Source organism: Scyliorhinus canicula, chromosome 15, assembly GCF_902713615.1.
Source record: "Scyliorhinus canicula chromosome 15, sScyCan1.1, whole genome shotgun sequence".
NCBI lineage: Eukaryota > Metazoa > Chordata > Chondrichthyes > Carcharhiniformes > Scyliorhinidae > Scyliorhinus > Scyliorhinus canicula.
The window spans coordinates 8,085,335-8,098,795 of NC_052160.1; the positions used below are offsets into that span (position 1 = coordinate 8,085,335).

The 13,461-nt window shown below is 43.5% G+C and overlaps 1 protein-coding gene across 2 annotated transcripts; it reads left to right on the forward strand.

Moving 5' to 3' along the window:
• jpt2 (Jupiter microtubule associated homolog 2) lies at nucleotides 1–12,771 on the forward strand. 2 transcript variants are annotated; one of them, XM_038820183.1, is made up of 5 exons: nucleotides 1–125; nucleotides 7,858–7,997; nucleotides 8,695–8,843; nucleotides 9,742–9,784; nucleotides 11,339–12,771. In XM_038820183.1, exons 1-5 carry the CDS (start codon nucleotides 76–78, stop codon nucleotides 11,491–11,493), a joined length of 537 nt encoding a protein of 178 aa, XP_038676111.1. In that variant the 5' UTR covers nucleotides 1–75; the 3' UTR covers nucleotides 11,494–12,771. The 2 variants fall into 2 exon arrangements, with proteins under 2 accessions (XP_038676111.1, XP_038676110.1); XM_038820182.1 differs by having other exon boundaries at nucleotides 17–125; nucleotides 7,855–7,997.
• The last annotated feature ends 690 nt before the right edge of the window (nucleotides 12,772–13,461 follow it).

Genomic DNA, 13,461 nt, shown 5'->3' on the forward strand with positions numbered 1-13,461 from the left:
ATGGGAGGAGGGGGTGGTTGGTTTAAATGTTGAGTGACGGGCGGCCAGCCGTTAGGGAGAGTCCGCTCGAGCGCCATGTCGTCCACCAGCACCTTCCAGGGCCTGAAGGATAAACCCAACTCCAGGTGAGAGGCTGCGGGCGGCCCACCGAGCAAACCCCCCCCCCCCCCCCCACACTGAGCCCCGGGAGCGAGGGACCCCAACCGCCTGACGAGAAACTTTCTCCAGAGAAACTCCGCCCCGGGCCCCGGCTCTCCGTCCCGGCCTTCTCTCCGTCCCCGGCTTTCTCTCGGCCCCGGCTCTCTCTCTCCGCCCCGGGCCCCCCCGGCTCTCTCTCTCCGCCCCGGGCCCCCCCGGCTCTCTCTCTCCGCCCCGGGGCCCCCCGGCTCTCTCTCTCCGCCCCGGGCCCCCCCGGCTCTCTCTCTCCGCCCCGGGGCCCCCCGGCTCTCTCTCTCCGCCCCGGGCCCCCCCGGCTCTCTCTCTCCGCCCCGGGCCCCCCCGGCTCTCTCTCTCCGCCCCGGGGCCCCCCGGCTCTCTCTCTCTCCGCCCCGGGCCCCCCCGGCTCTCTCTCTCCGCCCCGGGGCCCCCCGGCTCTCTCTCTCCGCCCCGGGCCCCCCCCCCCCTCTCTCCGCCCCGGCCCCCCCCCCCCCCCCCCGGGCTCTCCCCCCCCCCCCCCCGGCTCTCCCCCCCCCCCCCCCCCCCGGCTCTCCCCCCCCCCCGGCTCTCTCTCTCCGCCCCGGGCCCCCCCCCCCTCTCTCCGCCCCGGCCCCCTCTCTCCGCCCCGGCCCCCCCCCCCCTCTCTCCGCCCCGGCCCCCCCCCCCCCCCCCCCGGCTCTCTCTCTCCGCCCCGGGGCCCCCCGGCTCTCTCTCTCCGGCCCGGCCCCCCCCCCCCCCGGCTCTCTCTCTCCGGCCCGGCCCCCCCCCCCCCCCCCGGCTCTCTCTCTCCGCCCCGGGGCCCCCCGGCTCTCGCCCCCACCTAATTTGCACATCTTTGGACTGGGAGGACACCGGAGCGCCCGGAGGAACCCACACAGTCACCCAAGGCCAGAATGGAACCCGGGTCCCTGTGCTGTGAGGCAGCGGTGCTAACCACAATGACTTATCCATTGAGTATAACGCATGTTATAATCAGTATTAGCCCTTTACTCTGCTCCATTTCTACTCAACCCTTGCTAAGTATATTGTTATAGGCATGTTCTTTTCAAAATGTTTTCCAATTGAGGGCCAATCTACCTAACCTGCACGTCTTTTGTTTGTGGGCGTCAAACCCACACAGACAAGGCGAGAATGTGCAAACTCCACCCAGACAGTGACTCTGGGCCAGGATTGAACCCGGGTCCTTGGTGCTGCAGACAGTAGTGCTAACTGCTGCACTACCGTGCTGCCTGTTATAGAATAAAGAAAAGTACAGCACAGGAACAACCCTCCAATCCCGTGTGGACCATGCTGCCCGGCTAAACTACAATCTTCTACGCTTCCTGGGTCCATATCCCTATATTCCCATCCTATTCATGTATTTGTCAAGATGCCCCTTAAATGTCACTATCGTCCCTGCTTCCACCACTTCCTCCGGCAACGAGTTCCAGGCACCCACTACCCTGTGTTTTAAAAAAAAAAATTGCCTCGTACATCTCTAAACCTTGCCCCTCGCACCGTTAACCTATGCCCCCTAGTAATTGACCCCTCTACCCTGGGGAAAAGCCTCTGACTATAGCCTCAGTCTAAGCCCTTTATAATTTTATAGACCTCTATCAGGTCGCCCCTCAACCTCCGTCGTTCCAGTGAGAACAAACAGTTTATTCAACCGCTCTTCATAGCCAATACCCTCCATACCAGGCAACAGGGACTGGTTTAGCTCACTGGGCTAAATCGTTGGCTTTTCAAGCAAGCCAGCAGCGCGGTTCGATTCCCGTACCAGCCTCCCCGGACAGGCGATTAGGGGCTTTTCACAGTAACTTCATTGAAGTCTACTCATGACAATAAGCGATTTTCATTTCATCCTGGTAAATCTCTTCTGCACCCTCTCTAAAGCCTCCAATTCCTTCTGGTAGTGTGGCGACCAGAATTGGCACTGTACTTAAGTGTGGCCTAATTAAGGTTCTATACAGCTGCAACGTGACTTGCCAATTTCTATACTCTATGCCCTGGCCAATGAAGTCAAGCATGCCGAATGCCTTCTTGACTATCTTCTCTGCCTGTGTTGCCCCTTTCAGGGACATGTGGACCTGTACACCTAGATCTCTCTGACTGTCAATACTCTTGAGGGTTCTACCATTCACTGTATATTCCCTACCTGCATTAGACCTTCCAAAATGCATTGCCTCACATTTGTCCGGAGGCATGCTGATGGGTCAGAGGTAACACTCGAATGTTGTTACGCGTGGGATATATTAGGAAATTGGATCCAGAAGTGAGACCCCAATGTAGCAGGCGATTTAGGGGTTAAATAAACTTGAGCGGGGGGTGTAGAATCTGCTAACAGTCAGAGGGATATGCTCACTCCTGGCCGAGTTACATTGTCCCAGTCAGACTTGAACTCGTTAGTGGGATACCCCAGAGCTATTGTTCTTCAGGACATTCCTGTCTGGCCAGCTGTTAGCCCATTACAGAGTCTGATGGCCTCTTTCTTCATCAGTGGGAGGTTAGTTGCCTATCAATAGCATGGCCCTGTTCTTTTGTATAAACAAAGCGGGCAAACATCCAGCCAAGATGACGCTGATTCAAGCCTGGCAGAGAACTGTTGTTTGAGGGGTTGGGCGGAGCTTAGAGAGAGAGAATGCTATTCTGAACAGTTATAGAGCAGAAGGCTTTGGAAATTGACTGAGAGAGGTAATGAAAGTTGCCACCGAGGCACTTTTTGGAAAAGGGTTCTGAACGAGAGTTTGGAAGAGGGTTCTGAACGAGAGTCCCTAACAGAAGAAATATTGTTTCCTAAATGCAAGTATTGCATTTTGCCTTGCAGTGCAGGTGGCAATACTGCATGTACTGGTAAATACCAGAACATGCAGCTTTCATGCCACTTGTATTAATCTTTGCAGCGTTGTTCTCTCATCTGCAGCATGGTTCCGGCCTTGGGGTGCCTGTTTAATGGGAACTGTTAGTGTTTGCGAGTTGATGTTTAAATATTGTTTTCTTTTTTAATAAAGTTTGTTTGTAAAATAGCTATGCCCTTATTACCACTCCTGGAATATACTGTTTTAAAAGCTTGAAGTTATGGCTCTGGTTCAGTCTCTAGAGAGCTGACTAGATGACCGTAACAATGTCTTCACAGCATTTGTATCTAACTTCTCTCTTTTACGGCTTGGAAGTACCAGCGTTGAGTTAGTGCCACATTCATTTGTATAGCGTCTTTAATATAATGAAACATCCCAAAGCCTTTGACAACATTAGAAAGCAAAATGACAGCCCTAAGTAGATGTTGAGGTTGATGGTCAGAGGCAGGTTTAAAAAGTGTCTTAAAGGAGGGTGGAGAAGGTAAGGAAGTTAATTTTAAGAACTTGACGAGGTGGGGTGGGAGGCTTGACAAATGCTAGCCAGTTGAAGGAAAGAGCCAGAGCTCGTCTTTCCTTGGGATAGGTTTATTCACAATGAAACATTGCAAGTCTATATCTCCTGACTTTGTTTTGTTTTTATGACCCCCACCCCCTACAATGCAATCCTGTTTGCATTGATGATGGACCTGTTGGCCATCACTTTGAGGGATTCAGGTAAGTGGAGAGGGGTGGCACGGTAGCACAATGGTTAGCACTGAGGGAGAATTCAGAATGTCCAGTTCACCTAACAATCACGTCTTTGGGACTTGTGGGAGGAAACCGGATCACCCAGAGGGACCCACGTAGCCAAGGGGAGATCGTGCAGATTCCACACAGACTGTGATCCAAGCCAAGAATCAAATCCTTGTCCCTGATGCTGAGAAGCAACAGTGCTAACCTCTGCTACCATGTTGATCATTATGGAGTGAGGCCCTTTGTAGAGTGAACTCTATCTCCTCATGTGCGAAGCTTGGTTTGATCCAACTTCAGGTGATTATTAGGGTGCACCTGGCCAACTGCAAAATGTTTCTTTCAGGGGTGGAGGACAGCGAGCACTGTTCCAGTTAACCATGCACACGTCCTGGTTTTCTCCCAAGCTCGTGGGTTTTTGTGTCTCCCTCTTTGGTATCATGATGATGATTCTGAAGATTGAGCTAGAGCCCTGTCCTATAGTAGCCATATTTAGGGTGATAGTGGCCATATTTGAGGTGTCAGATTCAATGGATCTGCAGGAGGGCGGGGGCATATCCTGGCCTTTGCCTTGCTGACTGCATCGTGGTGAGTACTGCTGGGGTGAAGTTCTCCATCTCTACCCAATGCTTCGGTGTGGCTGAGGGAACCTGATGCTATACTTCAAGAAAGTCGGAGTACACCATGAGGGGAGCAATTGAAGGGTTCTATCGAAGATGACAGCCTTTTATTGTTTATTTCAAGGAATTGGTCACTGTTAGTTGTTGAGGGGGTAGGTTTTGTGAGGGGTTATTTTGTGTTTTTGGATTTACTCTGTAACTGTGTTTACTCTTGTATCAAGTGAAAAATGAATTTAAAAAATTTAAACAATTTTTAAAAATAACTTTAAGTTGTGGCTTAAAAATTGAGGAAACTGGACATACTTAAAATGAAACCACTTGAAACAAAAATTTGCAGTCCAGAATTAAGCAGCTGGATTATTAGTTGGTAGCTTTTAATTTACCAGGTGCATTCATTGTGAAGATGGCCAATTTGTAGCCACACTAGGTGGGATATGTGCAAATTGTTTATGTTGAATGTATTTGGATCTCTGACCCAGCATGGAATGAAGAAAAGTATTTGCTTTGTAAAGTCAAACAAAGGTATACATTTGAATTGCTTTATGGAGCTTTTCTCAGGATTTTGGAGTGGCATTTTTTAAAGCTGAATTTGCAGTTCAATTGAGGATATGCTCATCCTCATTCGTTAGACAGGATATTGAGCAATGCATTATTCTGTCTCAAATGGCCATCTGTTCATGCGGAAACTGCCTTATTTAATTGGAATGAAGAGAAAGGCAACATGAACATCTGAAAGCTAACGGCCAGCGTTTGGTTCTTTTTGTTTCAATCAACCCACTAAGGCAGCCCACTTTATTTTAGCAGAGAATTCGACTTCTGATTTTTGTTGCTACATGATTAAACCCAAACATACTTTAGATTTTGTTAACATCTAGTTTGGCTATAAATGTTTAGTAGAATGGGAAGAGGCACATGTCTATTGCTGGTTCATGCTTCACTTGGTCTGAATGGTATATTTTTATATACGGAAGGTATTTATGCACGTCCCCCCACCACCACCCCAATCCTCTTTCTAGTGCTCTTCCCTGTGAACCATGTGGAGTATAATTCCAAACCGTACTAATTAAGTCAGTTATTGGAAATGCCAACAGTTTTGATGTCTTGTTTGTAATTTGTTTGGCTTCTGAAATTTGTCATAGATTTGAACTTCAACACGTACTAGGATAATGGCCATGTGCAGGAGTGCATTGGATGCTCTATGTCCAGTTGGTTTCCTTCAGTTGAAATGCCACTTATCCAAGTGGATATTCAAACGATATTAAGCAGAGTTCTTGTATACCATCCTGCCCATATTTATTTTCAAACAATCCTAGAAACTAATATCATACTATTACTGCTTGTGTGCCATTGCTATAATGGCTGCAAGATATTTGCCCTACTTGGTACAACAAACATGTTATGCTTGGCATTAACATTTACAGCTGATAATTGGTCAAGTTCATTTTATGTCTCATGTGAAGAGCGTGATTTCTGAATCTCTTGGACCTGTGGATGACACAGTGGTTAGCACTTCTGCCTCACAGCTCCACGACCCGTTCAATTCCAATCGTGAGTGACTGTGGAGTTTGCACTTTCTCTCCATGCCTGTGTGGGTTTCCTCCATGCATGTTAGGTGGATTGGCCATGCTAAATTGCCCCTTAGTGTCCAAAAAGGTTAGATGGGGTTACTGGGATTGGGTGGAGGTGTGGGCGTAGGTGGGGTACTCTCTCCATGGGCCAGTACAGACTCGATGGGCAAAATGGCATCTTTCTGCACTGTAAATTCTGTGTTTCATTCTGGGCCTTTTGAATGAATATTTAATGCTCTGGTTTTGTTAGTCAATTTGTATTCCAAGGCCTGTACTACACTAGTTATAATGACTAGATGTGCCTCAATTAGTTAAAACTCAGATGAATGAATTAAATATCAATGTATTAAGTGGTAACTGGGTGTATCTAATCATCTGGGGTAAAAGTAGTCAGGCTTTTATCATGTTTTTTTTCTGTGGACAATGGACTTTCATTGTTTCAGGTTGACATCATTTGACGTTTTTATGGTATTGTGTTGAAATTGATAGATAACGCCAAGAGCACTTGCCCTGCACAATACTATTTAGGGTTGCAGGATTATTTTTCTGCTTCTACTTGAGCGGAGGCTGAACTTGTTTATTGAGTGTTTTTGTATTGGTTTACATAGTTTTCGTATGCATAATATCCAACTTTAATAGTTTGTTGTTCAACCTATGAGTGAGTTCACTGCATTCCATGTTTCTGTTTACTGTAAAATGTTAACTTTTATTTCTGTAGTGTAGTGTGTGTCCTATTGTGCAAATGTTCCTGCTACCAAACCACATGGAAACATACGAATATGGAGTAAGCCACTCAACCACTCGAGCCAATGAGATCATAGTTGATCTGATTTATAATCTCAACTCCACATCCTACCCCCAATAACCTTTCACCCGCTTGCACCCCTCAATATTCTATCTAGTTCTGCCTTTAAAATATTGAGCTCCAAAAAGACACGATCCTCCGAAAAAATGTCTTCTCATCCGTCTTAAATGGATAACTATTTCTAGATTCTTCTATAAGAGGAAACATCCTTGCCGCAAAAATCTTTCCAGAGAGTGAGCTGTCACAATTTAACAATCTGAGTTAGATATCAAACCATATTGATCAATCTGGTTAATTTAGGGTGAGCAACTTGTGCTACCATACACCCTCGAGTTAATCTGTTATACAAACCCTGGATTTTAGACGGTTCTCTTTTTTTTTTTCACGACATGTGGACATTACTGATGAGGTCAGTGTTGCCTCTCCCTGCTTGCTCGTGTGCCTTCTTGAACCCTTGAATTGTTGTCAGACAAGGAGTTCCAGGGTTCTGATCCAGCAAAGGAACTGTGATCATTCAAAGTCAGGAGGGGCACTTGCAGGTTGTGTTCAACCTGAATACTGAATTATCAACGGAAGGAGGGTGGTATGTGGTAGTCAGTGGGTTTCCTTGCCTGTGCAATGAGATTTGTGGGGTCGAGAGTCAATGTTGACTCCTAGGGCACCACACTCCTAACTGTACTATTGTGCTATTTGCTGGGTCGGTTCTGCAGTAGGACAGGACATTGCCAGGGATATTAGTGAACCACGAGGAATTTTTTAAGTTTAGCTTTCAGTTTTTTATTAATTTAATTTGAATCTGGATAACCAGGTCATTAGCCTGGGCCCCCTGAGTTACCACCATGCCACTATCTCTCCACCTTGATATGGGGGACAAAAAACATTCTCCTTGTTCCAGTGGGTTGATACTCTATCTTCTAACAAAGTATTGACACTAATAACTGAAATATATCAAGATAACTGCCACGTAGTAATTGGTGCTGAATGGATTTTTGAGTAATGTTTGCAAGTCCTTCGCAAGTTAGTAAATGAGATTCTCTACACTTTCAAATATTGTACTTGACTGGGAGGGATAGAGAAGATGACATCTGATAAAATGGAGCACTAATGTGATAAATCTTGATTCTTTGTTCCTCCATTAGCAGAGTACTCAAACCACCTGGTGGTGGTTCCAGTAACATATTTGGTGTTCCTGATGTACCATCTATCAAACCCCATAAGATGGCATCCAATATCTTTGGACCTCCAGAAGAAACGTCATTCCCAAAGAGATCTAATCCTCCAGGTAAGGAGGTCAAATGGAACTAAAACCTTCAAGCTGCATCTTTCATGGATGTCTGCTGGTATTGGATGCACAGATTGTATAAATGTATATAGCATCAGTCTGTAGGTGTCTGCATGATGCAACCTGCTATAGCCTGCAGGTATCATTAGTGGCTGAATGGACAGCCAGAGTCAATACTGTTGTGAGCTCTTATTGGTATTGCTAACATGAAGGGTCATTGTGTGCTGAAAGGTTAACTACAGATATTATCTGACCTGCTTAAGCATTTCTTGTATTTTCTGATTTCATTATGGCAAACTTGAGTCTCCTTGGCTGATCTGAGAAGACTAAATGCAAATCAGCGATGTCAAATGTTGAGTGGAAGTATTTTTCCTACTTTCTACCTCTGTTTACAATTGGTTGCTAATTCCCAGGGTGCTAAGTTTCCTCCACTTTACCTTTTGATTACTGTAATAGTGTTTCTGTCTGGTACTAAAATAGTTTGAATGATTTAGCCTTGTCCCCCATCCATTCAAAGCCATCATGGGATGTTGCAGTGCAGAAGGCAGCCTTTTGGCCTATTACTGTGGCTCTATAAATTTTCCCCTTTTAATTTATCAATTCCCTTAAGTTATCTGCCACTGTGCATTCAAAATCATAAACTTGCTCCATTTATATAACATTAACCAAACTGTATTCTTTGTAACCATTTATCTAGGTGGAAAAAGCAGTGGGATTTTCAGTGAATCAGAGCCAGAGCCTATTCCTTTACAATTACCTGCTGTTTCAGTTGATACACAGAATAATGACCACTCTGGAGAGCCAGTTGCTCCAACGGTAGTTCGAGTGAATCCAAACAAACCAAAGGTACAGATTCTAAACATGGTGTTGAGTTGCAGTAGGGCGAGTTCCAAAAGTGAAGCAGATAAAGTTTGGGAAGCACTGGCCTATCGGGCTATTAACATTTGCATCATGATTACCTCTACACTTACTAATAACATCAGATGTTGTGGAGATTTAATCCAAGTTCTTGTATTAGTGTACTGTAGAGACGGTGTACTGTAGAGATAGGGAAAGAGATTCATTTTACATCGAGCAATTTAATGGCCTAAAAATAGTTGTTTCTAGGCTATGTTGCATCTCGAGATTGTGGAGAGAAACACATTGACTGCCAATCCTATAAACAAAATTGATGTTGCACCAGAACGGAATCCGTGGTCGCCCACTGACTTAAAGCAAGATAACTTGCATCCATGGTAGCTCAGTTTGTTACATATTTTATATAAAGTGTTAATCAAGTAATTGATTGTAATTTCTGAAATCTTCATTCATGAGATGTGGGTATTTGGCTACCTCCACCCATGAAACTGGTTACTGGAATTGAATTTGAATTAATCAGATCTCCCTAGAATATAAAGCCAGCCTGAGTAATGGTGACCATGACAATTACAGTATCATCAATTGTCACAAAAGGCCTAATGTCCTTTTTAAGGAAGGAAATCTGTCGTCTGTGCCTGTCAGGCCGACATGGGGCTCCAAACCCACTGCAATATTGTTGACTCAATCACCGTCTAAAGTGGCTCAGCAAGTCACTCGGTTAAAGGATAATTGGGCATGGGGCAACTAAAGCTGGCCTTGCCAGCAAAGCCCACATCCCAGGAAAGAAAATAAAATAGTGCTGTCTTAATGGGTTTAATTTATGTTGTAGAATTAATCCAGTTGCTTTGCAGTAATTAACTCTTTTTAAACTTTTTTTTAAAAACAGGATGCAGACATATTCTCAAGTGAGGCAAATGAGGACTTGAAAGGTGAGACTGTTACAGAATATATTGATACAATTGGCATGTGATGGGCATAAAACTGTAAATATTGTCATGACAGGGAGATATTAGGAACTTGGGTCCAGAAATAGGGTCCAAAATTTAGCAGGCAATTTAAGGTTAAACAGACTGAAAGAAAAGATTGCTGGCAGCAGACTGAGGGTTACGCCCACAGCCTCGTTACCGTGTCTCATTCAGACTTAACCTCATTAAAAGGGTGTCCCAGTTCAGCCAGGGTGACCTACTCGAGATCCATTAACATTCCGGAAAAGCCATTATCACATTAGAGTCTGTCAATGGAAAGTTAGTTGTATATGAATGGCATAGCTTTCGTCTTTTGTGTAAACTGGAGTGAGCCATCAGGCAGCCCAAATTACAATTGAAGTTCCCGTCTGGGTATCCCAGAAGAGGACCTTTTTTGATTTAAATGGCTGGACGGAGCTTAAGAGAGAGAGAGAATTGATTTAGAATCATAGAATCTCTATGGGAACGGGCAAAGAGAAAAAGGATGTAAGTAACCATCAAAGAGATCATTAATAAATTTGCAGATCGAAGGCTTTAGAAAAAGGTTCTGAACGAATGTCCCTAACAAAAGAAAGATCTAGGGCAGCACGGTGGCCTAGTGGTTAGCACAACCGCCTCACGGCGCTGAGGTCCCAGGTTCGATCCCGGCTCTGGGTCACTGTCCGTGTGGAGTTTGCACATTCTCCCCGTGTCTGCGTGGGTTTTGCCCCCACAACCCAAAAATGTGCAGAGTAGGTGGATTGGCCACTCTAAATTGCCCCTTAATAGAAAAAATAATTGGGTAATCTAAATTTATAAAAAAAACAAAAGAAAGATCACAATGCTTGTGTCGCCTTGACTATGTAAGTGGAATGGGAGCTGTATTTTCATGAAAAGTTGTTTGATGGGAACTAGTTTAATAATGGTAGCACTGTGGTTAGCACTGTTGCTTCACAGCGCCAGGGTCCCAGGTTCGATTCCTGCGGTGTCTGCACATTCTCCCAGTGTCTGCATGGGTTTCCTCCCACAAGTCCCGAAAGACGTGCTTGTTAGGTTAACTGGACATTCTGAATTCTTCCTCTGTGTACCCGAACAGGTGCCGGAATGTGGCAACTAGGGGCTTTTCACAGTAACTTCATTGCTGTGTTAATGTAAGCCTATTTGTGACAATAATAAAGATTATTTATTATAAACTACATGTAATCTGAGTTAAAGTTTACTATTGTTTTCTTTTGTTTTAGTGAAGTTTGTTTATAAAATAACTACGCCCTATTTCTCCCGGAACGAATTGATATTTCTGCACAAATCTCAAAACTTTAAAAACTACGTATCTGGTCCAGTATCTTAGCCATTGTTGAGGGCTGACCAGGCATTCGGAACAATATATTCTTGGGCATGAAAAAAACATAATGCCGTCACTTTAAATGGCATGGTGAAATATTAGAAATTGGACGTAAATGCTATGCAGCTTTTGAGAAGGAATTAGTGCAATTAATTAGTTGTGATTAACATGTTAATATTAATATTTTCTAATTGAAGAGCATGAAAAACAAGAGCGTGAAGAGAAGAAAGATGAAGAAAAACCAAAGGAGCCCACAGTGGATGACCATGAACCTCACCTAGGTCCACGCCCACGATCCCATAACAAAGTTACCCAACCTCCTGGTGGCAGATCAACTTTCTCCTTGTTCTGAGGAGGTTCTCTACTTGACTCCAGTCTTTTTTTTTCTCCCAAACGTTCTGCGTGGAACAGCAGGTTAACTGTATTTAAAATATATATTTTTGTCCATTTTGCAGATGAACCTTCAAAGAACATTCATTTTAAATGCAGCTTTTCATTTCAATCAGGATTTGCTGGAAGTATTCTACAGCTTAAATCATTATTATAATAGATAATATAAATATTAAATATGGTATAAAAGTTGCATTGTAAAATAAATGGGAATGAGTTTGACCAAATGCTAGAGTATAGGTATTAGAATATCACTTTAATTGTTTTGTTTCCTCTGCTGCTATTCATGTCTGACTTTGGCTGTCTGCACCATGTGGAAGTGTGAGCTGGGATCAAAATGTCAGGGGCTAAAATAGATTACAGAATTTTTTTTATACTTGATGGACTGAGTTTGACCAGAATTGTGTCCAATCATATAACTGTTGCCTTAGTTGACAAAGAATGTAAAGTTGAGCAAAATCAGCAAATATAATCGCAGAATTCCTTGGCATGATTGTAGCATACACATTATGGACAATTCAGAATCCTCGGGTGTCCTTGCTTTGACCTGCTGTGAGCTGGAATACAATATTGAACATTGTTACAATGGTAACATGAAACAGATGATTAGTTTAGAATATTTATTTTCTGAAACATTCGACAAAGGTTTCCTTGTGTAGGTTTGGTCAAAAACATTTTTTTTTAAAACTGGTTTCTGATCTCTGCTATTCTGCAAAGGAAATCATTCCAACAGGGTTCCATTGAAGATTTATTCCATTTTAACTTTACAAGCCTATACAATTCACCAAGTTTTAATTTTGCTAATGATTTAATTAGGCAGGCATAGGACTGTAATACAATGACTTTATCAAATCCATACAAATGGTTTAATGTACTGAAAGATTGCTGTATTTGATCCTCTTAGATCCTCAATCACTTTCTATATGCAATTTAATGGTACAACATTGCTAAATGTACTTTTGAAGCATAATTCTATCCAATACTCAATTTTCTGCTCCGTGTACATTGGTTGCCATGGATTCTAGCTTCTGCAGAAGTATTCAAGGAACTTAACTCCATATCCTCACTGACACCCCCTTTTTATATTTTAGATTAAGGGATGTACTGGAAGTCAGGATGCAAGTATGTTAGTTATGGCCAGTGAGAAGATTTTTTTTCTGTGCCTTTATGCAGCCATCTTGTTTGGATGCAGATAACTGGATGGTAGTAGCCAAAAATAAAACTTCTATTTTCTAGTCAATGCCTGACTGGTATTTACAATTTCTGTTTTGTAGTCCATGTCTGATTGGTAAGATCGGATGTGCTTTAACCAGATAGCTCTTGCACTTAAATTTAAACAAGAATGTATATTTAAAAGTGTGCTGGGAAAACTACTTTTTTTTAGCATCTACAGTATTTTGTTTTTGATCTAAAATTGACTTTGTGGTGCTGCTTTCAGCTTCAGTCTGAGCTGATGTCTAACTCGTGTGAATTATTCTATATTTCCTCCATTAGCATGATATGCTACCATAAATATTCCAAAGCAATTGTTGATCTGAAATGTTAACTGTTTTTTAGATAATAATCGTGGTAGCATTTATTTTATTTGGTGCATACCTCCCAGAGTTGGCACTTTCCACTTGTCCTGATCTGACTAACAATGTGTAGGTGAGCCTGGAAACCGTTTTCACTAATAAGCAGTGAAATATTCAGCATGCACGAAACAAAACTTTTTTGGAATATGTTTAAACATGGAGAAATTGAATTTGGTTTTTAATTGAAGATTCTGATAAGATTACAGGTGCAATGACGGGTGGTTGATGCGTAAATACAATTACTTGGGGGCATGGAACTGGACATTCTGGTTTTACTTTAGTGTCATGCTGCTGCATAAAAGCAGGTGATTAAACAGAAGAGGTGGCAGTTGGAGAAGTCCGTGTTATCACAGCAT